Genomic DNA, 27816 nt, shown 5'->3' with positions numbered 1-27816 from the left:
TTCAGCTCGTCTCAGCTCCTAGGCTGTATCAGGATACGGGACTACGGGGTAGACATACACTGCTGTTTGGAGAAAGTGAAACACAAATACTGAGATCTGTGATCATAATATAATTTATTCCACACATTAGGGACATGACAAGAAACCAATGGTTGAAATTACAGACCTGTACATGCACGGTGGCTGTAGAACTTCAATACGGAGTAGCGCCACCACGCGCTGAAATGACAGCCGCTAGACGACATGGCATGGAATCAAAGAGCGCCTGAATATGCTGCTGGGGAATACTCTGCCACGCGGTTTGTAGGCACGTCCATAAATCATCAGCAGTGGCTGCAGGAGGACCTGAACGAACAAGGTGCCAACCGACCATATCCCAGACATGTCCTATGGGCGACATGTTGGGCGAACGGGTAGGCCATATAAGTAGTGTTATCCATTGTTCTTTGAAGAAGGCTTGCACATTCCTCGCCAAATGCGGCTGTGCATTGTCCTGCTGGAATATGGTGTATGGAACAGCCTTCAGGAGGGGTGGTGCTTCGGGCTGAAAAATCTCCCTGATATAGTGGTAGCTGTTCAGATTACCTTCAAGACGTAGGTGACGAGATCTTATGTTATAGGTAATGGCGCTCCAAACCATAACACCTGGCGTTTGTCCGCTATGTCACTCAACAATGCAGTCTGCCCAATTGCTTTCACCACGGCGGCGTCTAACGCGTATGCGGCCATCACTGTAGGACAAGTTGAAGCGGGACTCGTCTAAAAACACTACATTTCGCTATTCAGCACGCCAGTGTCGGTGTTCACGTGCCCATTGCACTCTGTGGCGTTGGTGGTTGCTGGTCAATGGCGTGTGTGTCCCAGCCTAGCCCTCAGAAGACGGCGTCGAACCGCCGATGCATACATATCCATATCCGTTGCAGTGCTCCAACGTCAAGTCAACATTATGGACGAAGCTGTTCTATCCGTCACGGCCAAGCGGACAAGATGGTGGTCATCTCACGCTGTGGTCACATTGTGTCGTCCAGTACCTTGTCGGCACTGTGTACGGCCCGTTGCTCTCCACTGGTTCTACATACGCCTCACTGTTGAAGCAGCGTGCCATGTACGAGCTGCAATGTCACCGAACGACAGACCCACCTCCCGGAGCCCAAATATTCCACCCCGTTTGAACGCACTCATATGCCGATATTCCACCCTGTGATGTCGGCCAGGCATAGTGGCACTTGTGTTTTGTACATCGTATGACATCTCCGCACCACGTTGTGTAACACTGACCTGGCCGGTCACACACAGGAGGACACTGCTGGGCCTACGCGCACGCCATCTCTCTAGAATTTAAATAACTTATTATGGTTCCGCTGTTCTACACGTCCTCTGATTTTGGCGTGTTCCAGCCATTGCTTCTGAGTATTTCACATTCTACAAACAGCAGTGTACGTGCTGACATGTGTAGTTGTGTATCGGCTATCGCGGAACTCGCCTCACGGCGCTCAGCCGCCTTAACTTTGAAACATCCTGATCAGCCGTTTGAAGGTTGACATTGATGCTTTTATCCTTTATGGAATACTTACCATCCCTTTTATTGTCTTGAATGCTTTTTCGATCATTTTAAAGCCATTTATTTTCCACATGATGCGACTTTTTTTGAAAGAAAATTTTCGCACTTCTTCCCCCCATAATTGTGTCAAATATTCACCATTTAATTCTTGTTTTCACCACATACTTGTAGAACTTACTAAGACACATCAAGCGACAGTTTTCAACATCTCACTGTAAAGTCGAAGGACCAATGTAGACTTCCTAACAACAAGAGTGTGACCTCATCCGGTGATGGAATAGTGCAGTCATCTTTATTAAAATCGACAAGCCGTGCGTAGCTCTATACTCCGGCGTAGTATCACTGTCGTAAGACGAGTTTTATACACATTATTTTGATTCATTCTGTTTTTTTTTGCTAGTTGCTTTACGTCGCACCGACACAGATAGGTCTTATGGCGACGATGGGATAGGAAAGGCCTAGGAGTTGGAAGGAAGCGGCCGTGGCCTTAATTAAGCTACAGCCCCAGTATTTGCCTGGTGTGAAAATAGGAAACCACGGAAAACCATCTTCAGGGCTGCCGACAATGGGGCTCGAACCCACGATCTCCCGGATGCAAGCTCACAGCCGCGCGCCTCTACGCGCACGGCCAACTCGCCCGGTGATTCTGGTTTTGTACTGCTCACGAGCCTAACGACGGTTCCGAAACTATAGATATATTTTAGTCAAAAATGATAAACAAATGAAAGGAATAGAAAAGTATATTGGCAAATTAGAGGATCCACTACAACATTAGGTTAAGTGGGAGAGACTTTTTCATGTTTTGATTGGCAGACCTTGGGAATTTATGTTGATTATTATATGATGTTATATTATCATATTATTATAGTTATTATATTATTAATCGCAACTATGGAGTAACATTATTATGAGAAGATAATGACATTACGAATTATATTCCAATAATAATAATAATAATAATAATAATAATAATAATAATAATAATAATAATAATAATAATAATAATAATAATAATAACTAAGAGCCTTATCCTAACCAGGACATTGCTTCCAGCTAGGTCGAAGGCCATCCTGAGTTGGAGTTTACTTGCGGTAGATTGGTCAGTTCCGTTTCGCTCCTTCTCTTAGTTAGCAGTACATGAAATATCCATCCTAATAAGTTCAATATTGTTTAACTTCGGAGATCTTACAGGAATCCCTTTAGATGTTTTCAACTACTAAACATAAATTATAAAGTTTCCTTTTCTGGCGGACCATGTTAAAGACAGTCGTAGAATACGATTCTAATATATGTGTAGTAAACGTATTTCATTTACCTTCTTCACTCCTGCTCGGCGATGTTTGAACACCATTTTCAAAGACAATGAACCCAGCTCGTCGATCGTCATAGGATATGAGTACTTGGCTATCATATTATTTTCTTCTCCCTGGTTCATGTACAGTATATAGTTCAGATCGCGAGTTTTCTGTAACTGAGGAACAACCATCTTCCATCACCCAGAATTTATGTAGGTGCATTTCATTTCAAACGTGCATATGTATCTTTTCATTTTTTGTTAGTATATGGAAATATGTACTATATTTTCCCCCCGCAGCTCCTACAGTACTTCATGTCTGTAAAGCAATATTTTTCCTCTTCACGATAACACGAACACTAGCATACAGCTATAAATTGGCGCAAATCGATAGCTCATGGTCCATATTTGTGCTGGGTATCCGAGAAGCGGTGTAAAAAGTGGTGAAGTAGGAAGAGAGAGCGCTTTGTTTGTTCATTTCTCTCGGAGCTTGTTGGCTGAGGCATACCGAGTATGTACAAAGTTCATTTATTCCCGTTATAGACATCACTTCTGTTTAGGGAACGTCTCATACTTTATTTATTATTCCGACCCTAGAGCTCATTCACACTGTTCAGTTTTCTTTCCTTAGAGGAAAATACGCAAGTAAGGCTGATAAGAAAATGTTCATCAGTTTATACCCCTCTCCGGCTTCTTACAAATAAAAGGACCGTTTCTTAAGAAAAAAACAAAAAAATAATTATATTGGTCCAAAATTCGAATAACAACCATTCGACATCAAAATCTAGCCTAAACATAAAACTTTTCCAGAAATAAAAATGAATATCGGAAAAAGAATGGATATCTAATTGGCAAAATCCTAACGCTAGATTTCAACGTACCGAGCTTCATAGCTGCAGTCGCTTAAGTGCGGAAGATAGTTAGTTCGAACCCCACTGACGGATGTACTGAAGATGGTTTTGCGTGGTTTCCCATTTTCACACCAGGAAAATGCTGCGGCTGTACCTTAATGAAGGCCACGGACGCTCCCTTCCCACTCCTAGCCCTTTCCTATCTCATCGTCGCCACTAGACCTGTCTGTGTCGGTGCGATGTAAAACAACTTGCAATACATATATGTGTGTGTATGAGAGAGAGAAAAATCATCACGTACCACCCAGTTTTATGGCCAGATGCCCTTCCTGACGTTAACTCTATGCAAAGGTGTTCAATATTGCGTGGATCTGTGGTGGCTGGCAGTGTTGTATGTAAATGAGGGCTTGTATTAAGATAAACACAAGTAACCAGTCCTCTAGCTAGAAGAATCAACTAAACGCGGCTGAAATCACCGATCCGGTCCGCCTGGTAATAATAATAATAATTTCGTGTGGCTATTTCTAGCCGAGTGCAGCCCTTGTAAGGCAGACCCTCCGATGAGGGTGGGTGGCATCTGCCATGTGTAGGTAACTGCGTGTTATTGTGGTGGAGGATAGTGTTATGTGTGGTGTGTGAGTTGCAGGGATGTTGGGGACAGCACAAACACCCAGCCCCCGGGCCATTGGAATTAACCAATTAAGGTTAAAATCCCCGACCCGGCCGGGAATCGAACCCGGGACCCTCTGAACCGAAGGCCAGTACGCTGACCATTCAGCCAACGAGTCGGACCGCCTGGTAATAGAACTCGGGGATGCATGAAGCGAAGGCCACTACGCTGAACATTCAAGCAAGGAGTGGAACTTAAAACTTTCTTTAGCTTGTACCAGGTTTCTGGGGTCACTGGAGTCACCGAGGATAATTTTGCTTTAGGCTGCGGTTTCAAGGCCGGATGCTCTTCCGGACGCCATGTGACCTTTCAAGCGACAATGCCAACACAGGATCGACCGGGATTCGAAAGTCAGCAAGCCGGGTAAAAGCTAATATGCTAATCAAGTCCGCAAATACACAAGTGAATAAATACATCAAGATTAAAGACAAAAACACACACACAAAAACAACAGTACATCACACCAACAATGAAGAACACTACATTAATATACTGGAAGAGGAGATAATTCAAACACCGAGATCCTAATAATACAAATGAAAGGAACGACTAGTTGCTTTACGTCGCACCGACACAGAGAGGTCTTATGGCGACGATGGGACAGGAAAGGGCTAGGAGTGGGAAGGAAGCGGCCGTGGCCTTCATTAAGGTTCAGCCCAAGCATTTGCCTGGTGTGAAAATGGGAAACCACGGGAATCCATCTTCAGGGCTGCCGACAATGGGATCCGAACTCACTATCTCCCGGATGCAAACTCACAGCCGCGTGCCCCTAACCGCACGGCCAACTCGCCCGGTAGTGACTATTTCATTTTTAACTGGGGCCCTGGAATTATGATTTGAAGAATGGGCCATCTCCCATGGTTGTACGATGTATCGAATTCCTGTAATCTTCAGTGGTGATTCTGGCAATTATTGTTTTAAGAGCAAGTACAACTGGGCAACCATTCTCTATTAACAGTAATCAGAAGGAATATGGAGGAAATCCGTCACCTCGACGAATGAAGGTATTGGCGGAAGAAAGTGAAGGGCCACGAAGGGCATGGAAATGAAAGAATCCCTGGCCTCGTAAACCTAATACCGTCGGGGTTGGATGAGAACAAGAGTTGATGAAGGAAGGTCGGATAGGAATGATTAAAGCAAGTACGCCAAGGGAAAGCAGAAGCAACCCGTGGTCGCCAACCCACTCTCCCAAGGTGAAAGCTCCTGGGTTCTGCAATTTTGAATTCCATACAGAATTACATATAAGGTTTTTCTCTGCACGTTTTCGAAGCTTGGTGGGAAATGGTGAGCCATTACTGCTGTGTATCAACGTTGGGCCTAGAAAATCCAATATGTGATAATATTTGAGCTTAGAACTCTGACCAGAAAGGTTCTATCATCTAAGGTTCAGTATTGCATGAACTATGTCGATGAATTTTCTTTCTCTGATACATGTACTGCGGATCAGTATTTCTCCCATCAACATTATCACATAGAGATATTTCGAGGCGCAACGGCGGTATACTCCTTGAGGATTTGAGAATTCCACTGTAGTATTCCTTTTTACTTTTCTTTTGCCGGACAGAATTATATTGTGCTTAGGAACTGTGAGTGCATCTACTGATGGAAAGCTGGAGTGAGTTTGAGCAATGTTGAGTAATGAGAAAATGAAATACTGTAAGCTTTAATTCCTTTGAAGAGTTATATAATTTGTTGGAGCAGGCACTAACGTGACATAATATTATAATATGAGATTGCTTGTAGTGACATCATTTTCTCTTCCTTTTAGCTTCTTCCCAATTAACTGAACCTGCACTTTGAATGGATTTAGCTTAGTTTTACGGGAGGATGCAATTTTTTATGCCAATCTTATGTGGAGGGATATATTCACTGTCGTGTGTTTCTGTGGTGGTTGTCGTATGCTGCATTTGTATGTACTTGAAGATGCGTATTAAGACGAACACAAACACCCAGCCCACGAAATAGAGGAATAAATTAACCAGAGACCTGGCTGGGAATCGAGCTCGAGACCTTCTGAATCGAAGGCCACAACGCCGACCATTCATCCAAAGAGCCAGACAGATGGGTGACATTTGAGAAGTTTATATACGTTTTAAATACAGCAAATAATATCCCTAACCGAGTGAGTGGCCATGCGGTTAGGGTCGCGCAAATGCAAGCTTGCATTCGGGAGATGCTAGGATCGAATCCCACCGTCGGTGGCCCTGAAATGTTCCGTGGTTTCCCCATTTTCACACCAGGCAAATGTTGGAGCTGTACTTTGACTAACGCCACGGCCGCTTCCTTCCCACTCCTAGGTCTTTCCCATGCTTGCGTCGACGAAAACCTTCAGTGTGTTAGTACCACGTTAAACCACTACAAAAAAGAATCCTTGGATTCGGGCGTGGTAACTCATGTGAGAAAATTTCGGCCCCGCATAGTTTGTTGACACCCCTAACTGTCAGAATGTATTTCTTTTCTTTCTTTTTCATAGCATTTTTCCGAATTACATGGGGTTGGCACGGATGTGAACTGGGTCCAGTCTTACAGCTGGATGTTCTTTCTGACGCCAATCCAATGTGGAGGTATGTATTCACTATTACCCATTCTTGTGGTGGTTGTTAGTGTGATGTGGTGTGTGTAAATGAAAGAGGATCAAACTCAAGGCCCTATGAACCGAAGGGTACTACTCTGACAATTTAGACAAGGAGCTGGAATTAGTGTTTTTTTTTTTGCTAGGGGCTTTACGTCGTGCCGACACAGATAGGTCTTATGGCGACGATGGGATAGGAAAGGCCTAGGAGTTGGAAGGAAGCGGCCGTGGCCTTAATTAAGGTACAGCCCCAGCATTTGCCTGGTGTGAAAATGGGAAACTACGGAAAACCATTTTCAGGGCTGCCGATAGTGGGATTCGAACCTACTATCTCCCGGATGCAAGCTCACAGCCGCGCGCCTCTACGCGCACGGCCAACTCGCCCGGTGGAATTAGTGTTAGAATTGACGTTATTATTATTATTATTATTATTATTATTATTATTATTATTATTATTATTATTAGCTGCACACAAATGGCGTGCCTTATATTTGCATGAAGTAAACTACAATACTATTTCTTTGCAATGCAAACGCTGAATAACTGATTCTGAAAGAAACTTTCCCTTAAAGAAAGCACAAAATTATTATACTTTATACGATTCCGGATTGCATTTACTATCTGAAACACTGACAGTATTTTATCTTAAGAGAGGACACTGGAGTTTAATATACTGAAGTGCACTACATCTGCCAAGATGTCCGCTGATCAAGCAGGGCCATGCAGAAAGTGCGATGTCAGGTGGTCAATGCTGTGTGTCCCTAATCACAACTGTTTTCACAACAGGTTCACTATCTCACATATGATAGAGCTCCTTAATTGGCCTCACGATGTTGAGTCCTCGACATAGGATGTTAAATGCTTGGAAGAGCCAATAATCGAAGCCAAAGGCTTCAAGTAAAACATACTGTAACATCACGGCAACAATTGGATTTCATACGCTTAAAGAGCACTCTGTATACATTAAATGCTGGCTGCTGAAAGATAATCTACCTATGAAAACAGTCTATACAGATTCTATGATTCTCAAAACGTCAAATATATCGGCACTAATTCACACAAACACACAGTCACTCATCTGTCAACGTGCACAAATCCACTCACCAGCCCATTCATTGAAGCCTTTTCCACATGTCCCAACACATTCAGCAGTTCTGTAGCTCCGTCATTTTCAATATGCACCAATTCTTCGAACCCATATGTAGGCACAACACAATAAGCGCTCACAGTATGCTGATACAAGATACCAAGATATGAATTTTTAGTGTGAAGCATCGATATTCGGTCTTTGAATGGTCCATGAGTATTGTTTGAACTTAGTCAATGAAACCTGATCATATTTTAAACTAGGATATCTCAGCTGAAGTATCAGGGAAACAAATGTCGATTTCCAAAATCCACTATTTCTACAGTACACAATTTTAAAGTTTAAATCTAAGGTTTCTGTTACTACTGATTTTTCTGTAATTCCTAAACACTCCACTAATACACTAGGAAAATCAATCAAAATTACAAGTATTACGTATTTAACCTGAATGTTGTATTTATTCTCACAATAGTCAAAAGTACAAAATACAAACTTATCAAGTTATAACAATGATTTCCATAGGCTATAGCTTGCTTGTAAAACCTTAATGTTTAACAAAAGAAACCAAAACATTCCAGAAGGCAACTATAATTGAAATTAATCGATTGTGAATATTAAAGTATTCAAGCTCTTTAGGGGTTTTCAATAAAAAAATTAACAGTTTTCGCCTACTGTTACACTGCGGCGAACAGCTGGTAATTTCACGATTGAAATAACCAAAAATGTCTGAATGGAACATAATGTAATTAACACAGTACTGCGGTTTAACGTCGTACTAACTCTGATAGATTTCGGTGACGACGGGTTAGGACTGCGATGGAAGTGGCCACGGCCTTAATTTGGAACAGCCCCTGCAAACGTTCGGTATGAGAAACCATCATCAGTCCTACCGATGGTCGAGATCGATCCCACCCTCTCCCGAATGCAAGATTACAGCTTCGCGGTCTCAACCGCTCAACCATTTCGCTCGGTAGAACAGGGACTGTCCAATGGCAAGTATATTGATGTTCAAGGAACATATTAGCAATTTTCTCGTGTAATATACTTCGTTCGTTGGTACATAAGGCAATCAAATATCCTGTTGCTAGTCCATCGCTATGACTCCGAGTTTATAGAGTTCATCCTATCCCCAATTTTTGATGAGCGTTTTTCGTTAAAAAGAACTTGAGCTTGACGTTTGTGAAAAACATTATAAGCGGCCAATTTACATATTTTATCGGCAACCTTAGTATGAAGAAATTTTTTAAATTTTACCATCACATTTACTTCAAGTGTCTCTTCTGGGATAAGCAAAAATATCTTGAATTTTTAACTCAGAATCTTGCGGTAAGTATCGTAACAGACTTAAATATTTGACACTTTTCGTTAATCAGTTCGAACATTTTGAGAGATGTTTTTATACTCCCCGAAGCACAATTTAAAATTAGAGTCATGTAGGTCGTAATGACTTATCTTTCCATGGAATGAAGCAATATATACCTCTACATGTGTTCTGTACATCATCACTCAACTGTCGGTGTTTTAGAAAATTCAACGGGTTGAGTGTGTGGGACAGTAGAGCGCTGGCTTTGTGAACAAAAGTTAGTGGGTTCGATACTGGCTCGGTCCGGTGGTATTTGAAGCTGCTTCATTACGCCAGTATAGTATCCAGCACGTAAACGAATTTCTGCGAGACAAAATTCTAGTACTTCGACGTTTCTGAAAACTGTGAAAATTGTTTGTGGGACATAATTTCAAGAATCCATGATTCTTTTAACAACTGTTGGTAATCCAGTAGCTAGTGCTCAGAGATGATCTAATATAACTGAGTTTTTTCTTTATCGGAGATTCCAGGAATCTAAATAAAGCTCTGTGACCAACAACAATTTCTTCGAAAATATTCGTATCTTCCCTTCTTACTCTTACTTTATACCAGTAAGAAACGTCGTGATACAATATTTGTCGGGCTCCTCTTAGCGTGATATTCGTCTCGTCACAGAAAAACTGAGATTGACCCCACCAACTGATGGTTTTAAGTATTATTTGTCTCTAAAGGTAAGGTAAGGGTGTATTCTGCCCGAAGACAGGTCCGAACCTCCGCAGAGGTGTGCCTGAGCCGGAGTTTACGTTCGATAGGGTGACCAGTTCCTTTCCGCTCCTACATTCCCATACAGCGCGTGGCAACCCATCCAAATCTTGACCACACCTAATGTTGCTTAACTTCGGAGATCTCACGGGATCCGGTGTTACAGCACTCATAACTAATTAAGTTTCTAAAACATTTATTCAAATTCTTACAGTCGCTATCTCATATTACCTCTTGGAACTGAAATATGATTCTTTTCTTCAATATTCCCATTGAATTGCTTTTGCCCTAACTCATGGTTAGCAAACTCTCCGCATAACTTGTCAATAAACATAATCACAACGACAGTGACTTCACAGACACAACAAAAATCAGACCTTGACCTTGATTATAAATTGCAGTAACAGCAAGAAACACGGCGTAGTGTAAGTAGAGAAAGTACAGGAACTGGGGACGAGGATACTGGTTGTTCTTATCCAGTAAAGCGCATAGTCATCGACTTCACGGCTGGACAAATTAATTTAATTAATATGAATTTAGGATGGAGTTGGAAGCAGATGGATTTCTGAACAAAGGAAAGTCCTTAGCGTGCTTCGTCGTGATTGCCGGCATTTAATAGGAAATGTGGTGAACACGTTGGGAGTACATTTGGAAAAGTTCTTTGGGCATTATAGTCAACGCATAGTCCCATATTCGCTACCAGTAGCGTTGATTGTAGTTTACTACGGTGGCGAAACCTGTTAGACAAGAATTGAACGTCAAAGTTACCACAGAAGTCGCCTAGCTATCATCAACTCAAAGTCGTGCGGTTCGATAGGCTGGTTCATTCCATGTTGTATATTATTATAATATTACTTGGTTGTATTATGGGATTAGCTGTTATGAATTCATTTTTCTTAGACATTTCGTGCACCACAAATCTTTTGTAGCCCGCAGGCCATGTGTTGAAAACTCTTGCGTAAGGCTTCGCCAACGTCGTGTCGTCAGTGTCTCTAATGTATCGTAAATTATCCTAACGTACATACTGATGCGAGACATTAAGACATTCTTACCTTGTGAAGACTGCAGAGAAGTTCTGCTGCGTAGTAGTCTGGTTTCTCCAACAGCTGGCATTGTATTCGCTGTCGGAAGGCTGAGGCATCCAGTCGGCGCACTGAGTCAACACTCGTCTTAACGTATCAGTCAACAGCCGAACACAACCCTTAACCAGATGGCGATCCAGTTTCATGGGTTGCGCTTTTATTGCTAACAAACCTACAGGTAAGGCCTCTGTCAACTCCCCTGGATTTTCATCATTATGAAAGGCCCAGCCACGACTTTTCGCAATACTTTTGGAAACATAACTAGTTTCAAAATTGATGTCTTTGAAATGCACAAAGTCAGCAAGTCTATCTCTCATTAATGTAGGCACGTTATAATGGGTATATGCACTTTCAGTAGGACCTAATAATATTGAAGCACCTTCATGATTCTTGGCTGAACTTAATTTGTACTTTTGGGACATCCCACTGTCCCTGCCACGCGCGCTTGCAGCTAAGCCAATCCTAGATGAAGAAATAACACTAATACCAGCATCTGCTAAACTTACACTATCATCACTAAGCTCTCTCATATTTCTTGTAGGAAGTTCATTCGATGAGCTTTTAAAATTTCCTGATTGCTTATTAATACTACTACTACTACTACTACTACTACTACTACTATCTTCCATTACGTCACTACTATTTTCTTTCACACTAGAATCTAAACTTTTTCTCGGTCTACGCTCGCTTGGCTTAACATTTCCACGTCCACTAGACGCCGTTTTGATCCACGGAGGCGGGGTTGGGGTGTTACTGCGACTAATATTTCTTGTCTCAACGCTAGACGGAGCACTATCACTTCTGGTGATGTTACTCTCTTGAGTTCTATTATCCACTGTTGTGATTCCACTCGATGCACTCGTGTCTATCCACAGCCACACGAAGTGACCACTCATCATGTTTAGTCGCTTTGCCTCTGATGTTATCCGCTTAGCCACGTTTATATCGCACATCATCAACACGACTCCTCTTGTAGCTCGAGAGATATCCGCTAGTTTCCTGAAAAAGAGGAGAGAAGGAAATAAGTTATTATGTTGTTATACATACATACATACATACATACATACATACATACATACATACATACATACATACATACGTACATACATACGTACATACATACATACATACATACATACATACATACATACATACATACATACATACATACATACATACATACATACATACATACATACATACAGTCTACGCACCTTTTAGCGATATTACTTTGTACAGGGGTGAGGAGTAAGGAGGGAGCTCTCTCGGTTCCGGTTATACTGCCAACTGAATGGAAATGAAATCTGAATTGAATCTATAATATGATCGATCAATACGAATTTTCTAAACATTTATTATTTTATGCCAACGACTGTGTCACACATACATTATTTAACATTATATAACATTTCTGGATGGGAATCTTGTTCCTAGCATGAATTCTATAGTTTGGCTTTGCTGTGTAAACAACAACAGTACTAGTACGTAAAGTGTACGCCAGATGTCGCACAGCGATGCATAAGCGATTCATAGTTTGTGTTTCAAAGGTTGTCAATACGAATCTCGAAGATAACCGAGGTCGACCGATTCAGCATTAGGGTGTGCATGTATCGCTAAGAGGTACGCGTACGGTACATACATACATACATACATACATACATACATACATACATACATACATACATACATACATACATACATACATACATACATACATACATACATACATACATACATACATACATACATACATACATACATACATACATACATACATACATACATACATACATACATACACCGGCGTATATAAGAAGGGACGTAAAGGGGAATATTGTCCCTCATGATGCACTTTTACTCGTTACTAGGGTTCGGAAGTTTATGACCTAAAGAAGCAAACATGCCCTAAAATCAAGCTAAATATGACCTAAAAATAAAATTGACTTTAAAATTTTAAGGATAGGTAGAAAGTATTCGAGTACTGCTAACATTAAATGTGCCAAAAAGTAATCTATACTAACATTATAAAAATATTTGTACGTTTGTGTATTTGTTTGTAATGGATAAACTCAAAATCTACTAAACCGATTTTAAAAAGTCTTTCGCCTGTAGAAAGCTACATTACCAGTGAGTGACATGGGCTGTATTTTATTTTCAAAAAATCAGAGTTCCCTACAAAAAATGAAATAATGTAACCCAAGGTATCAAAAATTTGGCTGTAAATGTCATTATAGGCCTATATAGACGAAATATCGAATTTGTCACAAATCTCATGTTAAGCCTCACGGCGCGAAGAACAAAACTCGGTAAGGCCCTACGGGCCCAAAAAATCATGTTTTCAGGGCCTAAAATCAACCCGTATGGAGATATTGCCATTACACTACCCCGCTCTAGGAATCGGATGAAGAAAACTCCAGCCGGGATTATGGCAATGATTCTGCAGCAGAATACAGGCCTACGGTTCGAAGTAGGCACGTGCGTAAATGTAGGGGTACACCAAGGAGAGAATCTGCTACACATATGACTGTCATGAAAAAAGCACTGTGGGGGCGGGGAGGGGGTGGCATATAACAATAATCGGAAATATTCAGGCTTATACAAACATTAGTTCTCCCTTTATTCAACTATTGTGATGCTGTATTCATAGATGCAACGAAAGAACAAATTAGAAATATACAAAGCACCATGAATTTCTGCATCAGATTTATATTTTCGTTACGCTACGACACTCATGTCACACCTTATTACAAGCAATTTCCCTCCTGAAATTTGAAGAATTCAGAAATCTTCATGTAGCCCTGTTGGTGTTCAGATCACTAATTGAGAGAACTCGCCAGTATCTTTCCTCTTTTCACCAGCATAATACACACTCTGTTACTACACTTGCCATTCCCTTTAGCAGGTCAGTTGTCTATAATCGCTCATTTATTGCGACGGGAAGTAGATTATGGAACTCTAATACAAATATTATCCAAAGTAGTAACTCACTAGAGATTTTCAAGTCTTCTTACAGAAGTTATTTCTTAGATGCATAAGCCCACGGTGTGAATCTTGATGAGTGAATGATGGTGTATGGATGTGTGTATAATTTAGTTAATTTTTCTTTAAATTAATTTAAACTTATTTATCATTTTCATTTAGCAATTTGACACATGATATGTTCATATTGGTGTAATTATGATGTAGCATTTATTTTAAATTTATGATACAAATTAGTTTTTTTAAAGATATTTAATATTCTCCACGGTTTTTCTGTGCAATGACGTGGTTAAGTGCAAGAGAGGACTATGAGTCCTAACGTAGCCACTATTAAAGACAAATAAATATAAATAAATACATTTATAGGTTTCGGCGTCGCTGAGATGAACAGTGACACTCCGCATGTCGTTTAAGTCCAAGTTCATCCCCCATCGGCATCGTGGGGGGGGGGGGGGGATGACAAGGGGTGAAAAAAAGTCCAAAATGACCCAGACTATGAATTTATGTGTGTGCACCCCTCTGGGTGGTGTGGAAATGGGTGAAGTATCAGTCAACGTCACAATAACGAAATGTACAAAAATTCACTTCACACATAATTAACAGGTAATAAAATACCTACTAAAAGTAAAGTGCCGGGCAACAGACACATTTAATCATGCAAACTGGCCGACCTACAGCAGGTAAATAAAAACTTTATAGATTAAATCAGTATCATAGCCCTGACGCGCAGTTCTCATCGTGTTTAGTTAAAAAATAACCAAAAACTAAGTAATAGCATGTCTTTCGGTATCTGTCGACGTACGTTCATACAGCATCTCTTTCTCGGAATGATTCCTTTTAAACCTTCTACCCTTCTATTTCTGGAAAAGAAATAAAAGTACGTCTACTACAGTATCTTGAAATCCCGTGTTTTTGGAAAATCGACGCCGATAACATCTACCTTGTTAAAAACGACGCCTCAATTTAAACAAAAGTGCTGAATAATAATAAAATACGACCTTATATCACTAAAATGAAAAAAAATATGACCGAAGCAATCAAAATTGTCGAAATATGCATTTATATGCAACATAAAATTGCTTTTAGCAGAGTCAGGACGCCATCATTTACAGTATTCGTTTTAAGGTCTCGGAGAAAATGGCCTCAGGAATGAAATATGATCTTTCCTTAACATCTGAACCTTACTTATTATAAATATATACTAAAACAAAATAACATAATAAAAACAAATACTTTGTTATTACTAAGTAATGAATGTAGGTTTTCGTGGCTCATTGTATTAACGTAAATAAATAAATGAATACTGGATTAAGGGGAGCCTGAGGTGCCTATGGTGCCCATGTTAAAATGATGAAATTTAAGGAACATTTATGGGAAAACTATTACTATTAATTAGAAAATTCGTCAAAAAATACAGTGGTTCAGTCTTGAAGTCAGGACGGGGGGATGTTTCACTCCCTTTTATAGTTTCCCTTAAATAAGTTTTTGTTACCAACCATAAATTTTTTGAAAAAATTGCTGTGTTTAATTTACTTATACACCACTCAACATATTGTCAAATGGCTGTGTTAAAATGTACTTTCTACCACAAAGAGCACTATATAAAAGTTTCATCTGGCTATCTTGAGTGGTTCTTGAGAAAATGTTCCTTAAACTTAAAAAAATCTAATTTACGGGAAATGGCCTCCAAAGTTTATCAATACATTTCTGCACTATAGGATGGATTGTCAGGGTCTTCTTCAACCTCCAAGAGGATTCTTCTTCTTTTCTGTCCTGTTGTTCCATCATATTTCATGCCCCTTTCTCTTCTTCCTGATTGGTCAGCGTACTCGCCTTCGGTTCAGAGGGTGCGGGGTCGATTCCAGGCCGGGTCAGAGATTTTATCCACAAAATGGTTATTTTCCCCGGCTCAGGGTCTGAATATTTGTACTGTATCCAACATTCCTGCAACTCACACACAACAACATTCTCTACTACAAAAACACGCACTTCCCATACACGGTAGATGCCACCCACCCTTGCTGGATGATCTGCCTTACAACGGCTGCACCAGGCTAGAAATAATAATAATAATAATAATAATAATAATAATAATAATAATAATAATAATAATAATAATAATAATAATAATAATTGCTCAGTCTGTTTCCAGTCATTCGACCGGGTTAGCAATGTAATGAATGAAGTCCCATTTAGCGGCGAGGATAAGCATTACTGTGGCGGCTGCCCACTTCCTCTGCAAGCACGTATAGAAACATCAATAACTCCACTTCTAGGGCGAGTAGAATGATAAATCAAAGTTTGCCTTGAAGAGGAATGTTCAAGTTAATTTTTGGTAGTAAAAATGAAATATCGTATTTTTTTTATTTAACCACCTCCGGCTCCCCTTAAAGCCACTATACTATTTAATGAAGCCGAGCTTTCAGCTAAATTGCATTGACCTTCATCAGGGCATGTTGAGTTCTGATTCCGACAGTGAGCAAAGAAATTCGAAGGATCGTGGAAGTCATGACCGTACTAATCCACGGCCTACCGCACTAGTTGGACTCAAGGATCGTCATTCACCGCCCTCTGTTGACAGTTTCATGAGTGCGTCCCGCTGTTCCATGGTGGTGTTATGCATATATTTCTGCAGTACGCGTCTCCATGTATTTGATAACTTGAAGCTGTCTTCCCTGTTGATGTTATTTGGGCGCAGCTCTATCCAGTCGAGCATAGAAGTCTTTTAGAGGCGCGATGACCTTCGCCTGGTCAAAGAGGATTTCATGGTCTGTACTGTAGAAATGTTCTGCTATGGCAGACTGACTTATGGCATTCTCCTTGGAGGATGAAAGAGCGACATTCTTTACCGACCTGATGTGTTCTTTCACCCTCGTGCTGACAAGCCTTTTAGTCATGCCAATATATGAACAACCACAATCACATGGAACTTCATACACGCCCGGTGTTTCAAGATGTGGTTTTTCTTTGACTGCTCGAAACAGGGATTTTAGCTTCCGATCTGTGGTGTAAACTGTAATTGTATTGTACTTCTTAAGAATGCGCCCTATTTTGTCAGTTATACCTGCCACGTAAGGAAGGAATACTTTCTTTCTTTACTGTAGTCCTGGTTGGTACCATCCCTGTTAGGCTCCTTGATCTTCACAGCTCGTGCTATGTCTCCTGACGTATAGCCCTTTTTTCTTCATGGATGTTGTCAATTCTCTTTATGCACTTGAACGGTTATCAGTATCTGCAACATTATTCACCCTAGCAAATAACGTTCGAAGGAGAGCTTCTTTTTGGCACGGGTGGTGATGTGAGGACTTAAGAAGGTATCTTTCAGAATGTGTAGGTTTGTTGTACATTTAATGTTTCCCTTCCATGTGGCCAGACCAAAAATGTGTCATCCACGTAACGATAGACGCACTTAGGTTTCAATGGCGCTGTAGTTAATGCAGTAGACTCAAAATGTTCCATAGAAGTATTAGCAGCCACTGGTGACAGAGGTGAACCCACTGCAGGAGCAGCAATTGTTTTGAAGAACAATGACGAGGTAAAGCTGGGCTGAGAAGATTTCTGATGATGTAGTTCATAAGAATTAACTAAACAGGAGAAACCAAGTATAATCAAAGGAAAACAGCGGCACGCACACATATATACGATGAGATTGCTAACCGTCAGTCACTTCGAATATAACAGCGGTGGAATACATCAACGGTATCACCTGCCTGTCCTAAGAGGCGACTAAAAGGGGAACCAGGAGCTATGAACTCGGGAGTGAGGGTTGGGGACCACGGTTCCCCTACCTGAGTTTGGTATTGCTTCTACTTGCTTGTGTCAAGCTTCTTGCTTTAATCTTTCCTATTTAATCTCCCTTGGAGAAATATTGTTCTCTTCCGACCCCAGTGGTATTAGATTTGCGAGACCTAGCGAGTCTTTTATTTTCACGCCCTTCGCGACCTTTCTCTCCCTTTCGCTGACTTCATTTTTCGAAGTGTGGGACCTCTTCCATTTTTCCTCTCATTAGCTATAATGGAGTACGGTTGTTCAGTTGTGAGCTACTTCCTATTGAAACAATTTTAATCACCACCAATAACACCACCACCTCCACTTGTAATAATAATAATAATAATAATAAAAATAATAATTGTACCGGGCGGTAAACCTCCACGCCGCTTATTTAAAATTTGCGCCAGTTGAAACTCCTCTGCTGGAGGAAGTCTGAACTTTATCTACGGTATTAATTTTCTACTTTCTCAGAAGATGTCACTACTTGGAAATTTTGGAGTTTTTGAACTGTGTCATTTTCGACGTATTTTTGTTTTGCTTGTAGTAAGAAGTGTGAACTTTCTCTTCTAGAGGACACTACTGAAGATCAACAATAGTGCACCCTAGTGCGGAGTGAAAGAACTGTTTTTTTTTTTGGAGAAAATTTAATTTCAGAAGTTTGTTCTTTGCTAAATTTCTTTCAGTCATTGTTTAAGTTGGCAATATTAACCCTTTCTTTCCCCTTGTTTTGAATTTAGCCAATCCCGAATTTCTTAAATTAATTTTCCACCAATGATGTGTTTCTTCTTCATCTTGTGTAGGGGTTTTCTTTAACCACCAATAAAAGATTGTGGGCGGGTGTTTTCCTTCCTAAAACGCCTCGAACTTTCCGCGAGAGTATATAAACTGCTGATTTTAGGGTCTCTGCGCCACGTCTGTTCCATCTTTTCGTGTATAAGGTACATAGCAGGGGGCGGGAAGCGCCTCTCTCTTCGGCGGCAGTCAACAACCAGGTAATGGCCGATTAATTACTTATTTTCTTGCTTGCTCAGCAGTTTAACTCTCGGGGCGGGTCCGAAGTTTTTCCATTATGTAACCTTCCTTAAAATGTAAAGAAACTTGTATCTATTCTATCTTTTAAACTACATATTGGGATAGAGAGTGCTTAACCCTCTCGAGCTCCCACTCATATTGTTTTGAGGTGAACTTATTTTCTCAACCTATTCTTCCTTAACATTATGTAAATTTGTTTCTTTCTAAAGTCACCTCTTTAGTATGGGATTAGCCCTTGCATTTGTGGCCTAGAGCCAGATTAGGTTTTAAAAGCAAATGTATTAGGAGTGCAGTTCGCCTCCTCTCAACTTGGTATTTTAGAGGTCATGTAATTATCCTTTTATCGCTTAATAGACCACAGTAGGTTGGGTATTTTACCCCTGTGCTTACGTCCTTAGAGGACAGCTTGAAAGTAGAGTTAGGTGTGGCCTTGTGATAGGCTTAAAACTTTGAGAGCGGATCGCTCTTTTGCAATTTGTTTCTGTGTGCCTCTAGGAGGTATTACTGTGTAATTCGGAGCAAGTGCTCCTGGGCATGATTGGGGTTTTCTGCCCCTTTGCTAAACCATATGTACATGTAAATTCGGGCTAACTGCTCGAGAATTGGAAGTTCGGGGCCCGAAGCCCAAAACCTGTAAATACTATTGTTGCTCTTTGTTGCCTTGCTACTCTGTACCTGCCATTCTTGTTATTTCTGAGTTTGAAAAGAAAATATAACCTTGTTAAATTTTAAATTAATTTTACTTTCGTAGCTTGAGACCTGTTCACCACCCCGCACCTTCTTTCACCTCTAACTACCACAAAAACCCGGTAACAAGTGGTAGCAGAGCGTGGTTGAATGGGTCTCAATTTAGCCCCTTTTGACGGCTAAACATTGTTTTGTTCCGAACTCTAACCATTTTTTCAGTTGCTGGAATTTTTTGAGTTTTTCAAAATTGTTCTGTCATCATGCCCGGCCCTCGCGATGTTCTCCATCTTAACTATTTGCGCAAAGAGGAGTTGATCTATGAGTTAACTATCAGAAATGTGCAATCTGGAGGCACGGTTGCAGTAGACACAAATAAGCTTAGAGAGTCCCTTGATTTGCCCATTTCCATCCCCACCTTGGGAGAGAAAGAAATTGACGACTCTCTTTCCACGATCGTCGAGAATATTACTGGGCTAGCATCTGTAGTTAGTTTTTTTGATGAAAATGATCCTTCTCCTAATCAAATTAAGCGTGTGCAACCCAGGCTGTTTCATTTTTCAAATAGAGTTAACGATCTGTTGTCTCTAAAGTTGAATGACGTTCAGAAGAAGGAAGCTAGTACGCTGCTTGAAAATATTTCTGAATTATCTAGCAAGGTCACTCAATTGTTAACTGGGGAGGTTCCTCCCAAAAGCGATCTACCCACCACAGTGAATGTAGGTAGCGAGGAAGAGCCTCCTAAGGGAGAAGTAAATAGGAAAACCATCGCTGCTCAAACAACCTCTGCCCCATTGGACGAGTCTGAACGCCGTAACTCATTAAATAATGTACGTTCTGAATTAACTTCCTTGCCACTGAAACCTTTACCTACTATGTCACCCGGGTTCAGCAGTTTGCCTCATCCATTGGCAATGTTGCTCAGAGGTATCTCTAAGTTTTCCGTTAATACCACCAGTGAAGTAATTTCCTTTTTAAGATTTTTAGTTGAATTTCAGGATCATGCCCTTGTGTTTTCTCTTTCTCCATGTCAAATTTTGCAAATTATCTATCCCTATGCAATTGGCATTCTCTCTGACAAAATAGTAAGAGCCATTGCCGAGCAATCATCTATTGAGGATTTCCACGCCCACTTGCTAGCTAACTTCATCCCGGCTAGGGCCAGGTCCTCCCTTATTCAGAAGTACTATTATCGTGTACAGCGTTTGGATGAAAACTTGGCAGACTTTATCCAAGATATTAAATTCTATACTAGGGTGTTTGCTCTTCATTTTCCTGAAGACCAGATTATACAGGCTATTGTAGAAGGAATTTCACCATCCTATAGGTCATATTTGTGTTTCGCGGCGTGCCCGCAAACTTTCTCGGAACTTGAAGCGTTGGCCGTTTCAGCGGAAGGGGTTAGATACGCCGATTCCTTGCGTGTCTCCAAAGAACCCCCACCTTCCTTTAGTAATACTCGGCCTCCACCTCGCCGATCAGTCACTCCTCGTAAATGTTACGCTTCCGGGTCGCCTGACCATCTGCGGAACAAGTGTCCATTGATCAAATCTAGTAGGGCAAATAATGGAGCTGGTTCATCACAAGGCTGTTTTAAATGTGGGGCCTTCTCACATATCGCCAAGAATTGCCCAAATTCAAATAGCACCCCCTCCTGCTCAACCTCGGGTGCAAATCCCACCAATGCCAATAATACCAAGTGACTAGCGGCTTCGGCTGAGTCGACTAATTCTGCTTCCCAAGGCTCAGCCCCTGGTAAACAGGTCGAAAATTCAGGGAACGATCAGTCTTCAAATTCATCTTTTGAATGCCCTAAAGAGTGTCTTAGGATTGCGGCGGATACCCCCGCACCGGTCCCCTTTCTCAAAATTGAGGTAAATAACGAACCTATAACAGCTCTATTAGATTCAGGCAGTGTTTGTTCTATTATTTCGGCCGAATGGTATGCAAAATTGAAATCTGTTTGTAAACTACCTGACTATGACTCATCTCCTGTTCAATATGTTTCGGCTAATTCATCCCCATTAGAAATTCTAGGTTCTTTACAGGTCAAAATTCGTATTTTTAAATTTACATGGAAAATCAAATTGTTTGTGGCCAAGCACTTGTCTTGCCCCATTATATTGGGAGCTGACTTCATTCCTACACTGGTCTAGTGCTCGATCTCCAGAGTAGGTCGTGCTCTTTCAAATTTGCGTTTAATTGTAAAATCCCATTATTGAAATGTAATTCTGTATCATGTTCATCTATTTCGCCTACCCAGGATGAGATGTTGTTAGACCTTAGACATCTACCTGAGGAGCAGGCTGATAGTATTCGTAAGTTGTGTCAGTCGTTTCCAGAGGTGTTCTCTGATACTCTTGGTGTTACTGACCTTATCGAATACAAAATTGAGGTCACGGATTCGATTCCTGTCCGTTTTCCACCATATAGGCTATCTCCACCTAAAATGAAGGCTCTGAAAGAAATCATCGATCAGATGTTGAAGGATGGTATTATTAGGCCCTCTAAGTCGGCGTATTCGTCGCCTATTTTTCTAGTCCCGAAACCCCAGGGGGGCTTCAGGCCTGTCATTGATTATAGGGCTCTCAATCGGAAGGTGGTGTTACAATCTGTGCCCCTTCCCGACCTTCATTCTTGTTTTTCATGGTTCCGTAAGGCCAAGTTCTTCACCATCTTGGACTTGAATCAGGCCTACAATCGAATTCCTCTAGCCGAAGAGTCTAAACATCTTACAGCGTTTGCCACGGACTGGAATTTATACGAATACAACCGCGTGCCTTTCGGGCTCCCCACGGGAGCAGCTGTACTCACTAGGCTGCTAGATAGGGTCTTCTCCGACATCAAATTTGAGTACTTGTACCACTACTTGGATGATGTCGTCGTATTTTCAGAGACTTTTGAAGAACATCTAGATCATCTGCGAGAAGTTCTCGATCGCCTTCGTAAGGCTGGGTTAACTGTCAAGTTGTCCAAGGTTGCCTTTGCTAAGCCCTCTATGTCATTCCTAGGGCATATTGTGTCACCTGATGGTATTGCAGTCGATCATTCGAAAACACAGGCCATCCGTGATTTTAAACCCCCTAAGGACATCAGAGGTATCGCCAGGTTCATTGGAATGGTGAATTTCTTCAGGAAGTTCATTCCTAACTTTGTTAATAGAGCGGCGCCCTTGAACCTTCTTCGTAGGAAAGGCATCAAATTCGAGTGGGGACCTTCTCAACAAGCCGCTTTTGAAGATCTTAAATTAGCTGTTTGTAATGCCCCTGTCCTTGCTATGCCTGATTTCTCAAAGAAATTCATTGTCCAAACCGACGCGTCGTCGTCAGCAGTAGCTGCAGTCCTTCTTCAAGAGACTGAACTAGGGAGGCGACCCATCGCCTATGCATCTAGGACCTTGTCGGCTCAAGAAGCCAAGTATTCTATCTATGAGCTCGAAGGTTTGGCAGTCTTATTTGCCTTAGAAAAGTTCCGTCTCTATCTTGAACATGTCAAATTCGACCTGGAGACAGATAATCAAGCCTTAAGCTGGGTCTTAGGTAGGCCGCGTCGTACTGGCCGTATAGCCCGTTGGGCCATCCGTATTTCTGCCTTCCAATTCGATGTCAGGCATATCCGAGGCACCGAAAATGTTGTTGCTGATGGACTCAGCCGTATGTTTTCCAACGACGTCGAGACCCATGAACCGGTCGACAGTTCATCACCTTCCGAGTCCATACTATCTGATGTTAATGACATCTTAACGGATGCTCCCATGCTCTTTAGGGATATCGAGAAATACCAACGTGAAGATCCGACGCTGGCTCCGATAATGGAAACCCTTTCTTCTGGGGAACATGTGGTCCCTTATGTTCTGAGGAATGGTGTTTTATGTTGCCCATCGAGGCATGATAAGATGATGAAAGTTGTCGTTCCAGCTGTTCTTGTACCTATGATCTTCAAGTATTATCATGAGACCCCATTAGGAGGGCATCTTGGTATTTTTAAAACTCGTGAGAAGATTCGTGAAATGTTCATCTGGAAAGGTATGGACGGTGAAATCCGTGAACTAGTGAAGGCTTGTAAATCCTGTTTGCTTAGTAAACCAACCATGTCCACCAAGGTAGGCCTTTTGTCTTCTCATCAAGCGTCGCGCCCCATGGAACGCCTGTATATTGATTATGTAGGACCCTTCCCTCAGTCTAAGGGAAATGCTAACAAGTTTATCTTTGTATGCGTAGATGGATTTACTAGATTTTCCTGGTTATTTTCGACTAAGCTGGCTACCGCTCAGTCCACCATTACTTGCTTAAATTCTATTTTTGCTTCTTTTGGTCCGTGCCAATATATTGTGTCTGATAATGCTAAGGCGTTCACATCAAATCTTTTTCGTAAATTCTGTTTCGACTTGTCCATCTCTCATGTAACTACTTCTGCTTATTACCCTCAACCATCTCTGGCTGAACGGGTTAATCGTAATCTCAGGTCCGCGCTTATTGCCTATCATCATGAAGATCATTCCAGGTGGGACACGTCCCTGCATTGGTTAGCTTTTGCTTTGAATTCGGCAGTTCATGAATCTCACAAGTTTACTCCAGCTTCTTTGATGTTCAAGTTCGTTCCCAACACGCCGCTCTCTAACCTCTGGTCTCTGAGTGACATTCTACCCGAGACAATTGATCCGGATAATATTAAAGATCTTTGGAAGAAGGCTAAAGCCAATCTTAAAGTCTCTCATGAAAAGGTTAGGGAAAGATATGATCGTGGACGGAGACCCACCCATTTGAAGGTAGGTGACCAGGTGATGGTCAAGAATTTTGTTCCCGCGGGCAAGCTTGCCCCCAGATTTCATGGGCCGTGTATGATTCTAGATTTCCTTACGCCGGTCACATTATTATTAAACAATCCAGCCACCGAGAGGATATTTAGGGTTCACCTGTCACAGGTGAAACCGGTGTAATTTCTGGGTTAACTTGCTTCATATAATCGTGAAAGGAATATGAAGGTTATATTTTTTTTTGAGTTTTCACTTTTAAGGCATTTTGCCCCTTCTATAATATTTTGTTTCATATGTAAGTTTTTTACTGTAAACCTTCCCCGCACGGTTAAACTGCCATCCTATCCTTGCCACGGCCATTACCACGCTCCCGTCTCCTGCTCCACTACACACAGTGGCTCGCATCTGAAATGAATTTCTGCACGCCGCTGGCCCCTCAACCTCTCCACAAAGCCTGTGCCCTCAAAAAAATGATGATGGTCCAACAATTCTGCCGCCTAGCTTTAATGTTTCAGTGCCCCCGCAGCCGCGCGGCGCCGTGCTGCGACTGGGATAGAGGAAGGGCCCCCTCTTCCCCAGCGAGGACGACATGTGCACGGCGAGCCGGAGCCCTCCTCCCGGCCAAGGCTGATGTGCGGCGCACGACCTGCTACTGGCCCGCAGCCTGTATATGTTCACCGCGGGCGCGGCGTGCTTCAACACCTCTACTCCTCTCATAGTGCGGGCGAGCGGTATCTCAGGGTACTTGAGGGGTCCGAGCGGCCTCCTCTGGACACAAGCTGCAGCGGCCGGTCTGGCCATCCAATTTAATTAACTACATGGACAATTACTATCAGCAATTACTACACCTGAGAATTCAACAACAATATCTGGTGGACTTAGAAAATTTTTTCCTCAACTTTAAAACTTAAGTTTTCCTTCTCAATTCAACCTTCTACAAACATTAAGACAGTACTTCCGCTGTTACTACAAGAATTTTTGAAACTGAATCAAACTAAAGTTCAACCATTTCGATAAATGCTTCTGCAATCGATCTTCATATCCACATCATAACTTGGACCTTGTTTTCAAACAAATTTCATGTGTCACCCCTGGGGGAACCTTTGGGGGGGGGGGAGGTCTGTACCGGGCGGTACACCTCCACGCCGCTTATTTAAAATTTGCGCCAGTTGAAACTCCTCTGCTGGAGGAAGTCTGAACTTTATCTACGGTATTAATTTTCTACTTTCTCAGAAGATGTCACTACTTGGAAATTTTGGAGTTTTTGAACTGTGTCATTTTCGACGTATTTTTGTTTTGCTTGTAGTAAGAAGTGTGAACTTTCTCTTCTAGAGGACACTACTGAAGATCAACAATAGTGCACCCTAGTGCGGAGTGAAAGAACTGGTTTTTTTGGAGAAAATTTAATTTCAAAAGTTTGTTCTTTGCTAAATTTCTTTCAGTCATTGTTTAAGTTGGCAATATTAACCCTTTCTTTCCCCTTGTTTTGAATTTAGCCAATCCCGAATTTCTTAAATTAATTTTCCACCAATGATGTGTTTCTTCTTCATCTTGTGTAGGGGTTTTCTTTAACCACCAATAAAAGATTGTGGGCGGGTGTTTTCCTTCCTAAAACGCCTCGAACTTTCCGCGAGAGTATATAAACTGCTGATTTTAGGGTCTCTGCGCCACTTCTGTTCCATCTTTTCGTGTGTAAGGTACATAGCAGGGGGCGGGAAGCGCCTCTTTCTTCGGCGGCAGTCAACAACCAGGTAATGGCCGATTAATTACTTCTTTTCTTGCTTGCTCAGCAGTTTTACTCTCGGGGCGGGTCCGAAGTTTTTCCATTATGTAACCTTCCTTAAAATGTAAAGAAACTTGTATCTATTCTATCTTTTAAACTACATATTGGGATAGAGAGTGCTTAACCCTCTCGAGCTCCCACTCATATTGTTTTGAGGTGAACTTATTTTCTCAACCTATTCTTCCTTAACATTATGTAAATTTGTTTCTTTCTAAAGTCACCTCTTTAGTATGGGATTAGCCCTTGCATTTGTGGCCTAGAGCCAGATTAGGTTTTAAAAGCAAATGTATTAGGAGTGCAGTTCGCCTCCTCTCAACTTGGTATTTTAGAGGTCATGTAATTATCCTTTTATCGCTTAATAGACCTCAGTAGGTTGGGTATTTTACCCCTGTGCTTACGTCCTTAGAGGACAACTTGAAAGTAGAGTTACGTGTGGCCTTGTGATAGGCTTAAAACTTTGAGAGCGGATCGCTCTTTTGCAATTTGTTTCTGCGTGCCTCTAGGAGGTATTACTGTGTAATTCGGAGCAAGTGCTCCTGGGCATGATTGGGGTTTTCTGCCCCTTTGCTAAACCATATGTACATGTAAATTCGGGCTAACTGCTCGAGAATTGGAAGTTCGGGGCCCGAAGCCCAAAACCTGTAAATACTATTGTTGCTCTTTGTTGCCTTGCTACTCTGTACCTGCCATTCTTGTTATTTCTGAGTTTGAAAAGAAAATATAACCTTGTTAAATTTTAAATTAATTTTACTTTCGTAGCTTGAGACCTGTTCACCACCCCGCACCTTCTTTCACCTCTAACTACCACAAAAACCCGGTAACAATAATAATAATAATAATATATTCAGTTTCGACGGGCTGAGGAATGGCTTAACTGGTAAACACTAGCACATAGAAGAAATCTCGCGGGGCAAAATTTCGACACCTTAGCATCTCCGAAAACCGTTAAAGTAGTTATTGCCGGCCCCGTGGTGTAGGTTTAGCATGCCTGCCTCTTACCCGGAGGCCCCGGGTTCGATTTCCGGACAGGTCAGGAATTTTTACCTGGATCCTAGGGCTGGTTTAGGTCCACTCACCCTACGTGATTACATTTGAGGAGTCATCTGACGGTGAGATGGCGGTCTCGGTCTAGAGAGCCAAGAATAACGGCCGTGAGGATTCGTCATGCTGGCCACACGACACCACGTAATCTGCAGGCCTTCGGGGCTGAGCAGCGATCGATTGGTAAGCCAAGGCCCTTCGGGGCTGTTGCGCTATGGAGTTTGGTTTGGAAAATTATTAAACAAACAAACAAACAAACAAACAAACAAACAAACAAACAAACAAACAAACAAACAAACAAACAAACAAACAAACAAACAAACAAGCAAACACACAATAGACCAGGTGGCTTTCCAACGCCGTACTTTCTACTTATAAATGCCCCGCATGCACAAATGATGAATGGGATATCCACCAACTGATTTTTACAGGGGAACTACTGCCAGCGGGCAGGTTACGTCAGAATATGAAGAGATAAGAAACGGAGTGTCGCTCGTAGCTTGTTACTCAGCGCTACTGGTCGAATGCATCCATTGCATTAGTAAACATCGTTTCCGACCGCATAGTTCTAGGCTGGTGTGTCGTACA

The 27816-nt window shown here is 41.6% G+C and overlaps 1 protein-coding gene across 1 annotated transcript in view; it reads right to left on the bottom strand.

The window, feature by feature from the left end:
- The window catches only part of LOC136858200 (uncharacterized), a 490315-nt gene that overhangs the window by 324650 nt on the left and 137849 nt on the right, over window positions 1-27816 (bottom strand). Inside the window, exon 4 of the mRNA XM_068225417.1 lies at window positions 11153-12181. Within this exon, the coding sequence (XP_068081518.1) occupies window positions 11153-12181 (1029 nt within the window). The remainder of the gene's footprint in view (window positions 1-11152; window positions 12182-27816) is intronic.

This window comes from Anabrus simplex, chromosome 1 (genome assembly GCF_040414725.1).
Source record: "Anabrus simplex isolate iqAnaSimp1 chromosome 1, ASM4041472v1, whole genome shotgun sequence".
NCBI classification, from domain to species: Eukaryota; Metazoa; Arthropoda; class Insecta; order Orthoptera; family Tettigoniidae; genus Anabrus; species Anabrus simplex.
Note: the sequence above shows the minus strand (reverse complement) of the source record. Positions and strands in the feature narration are given on the sequence as shown.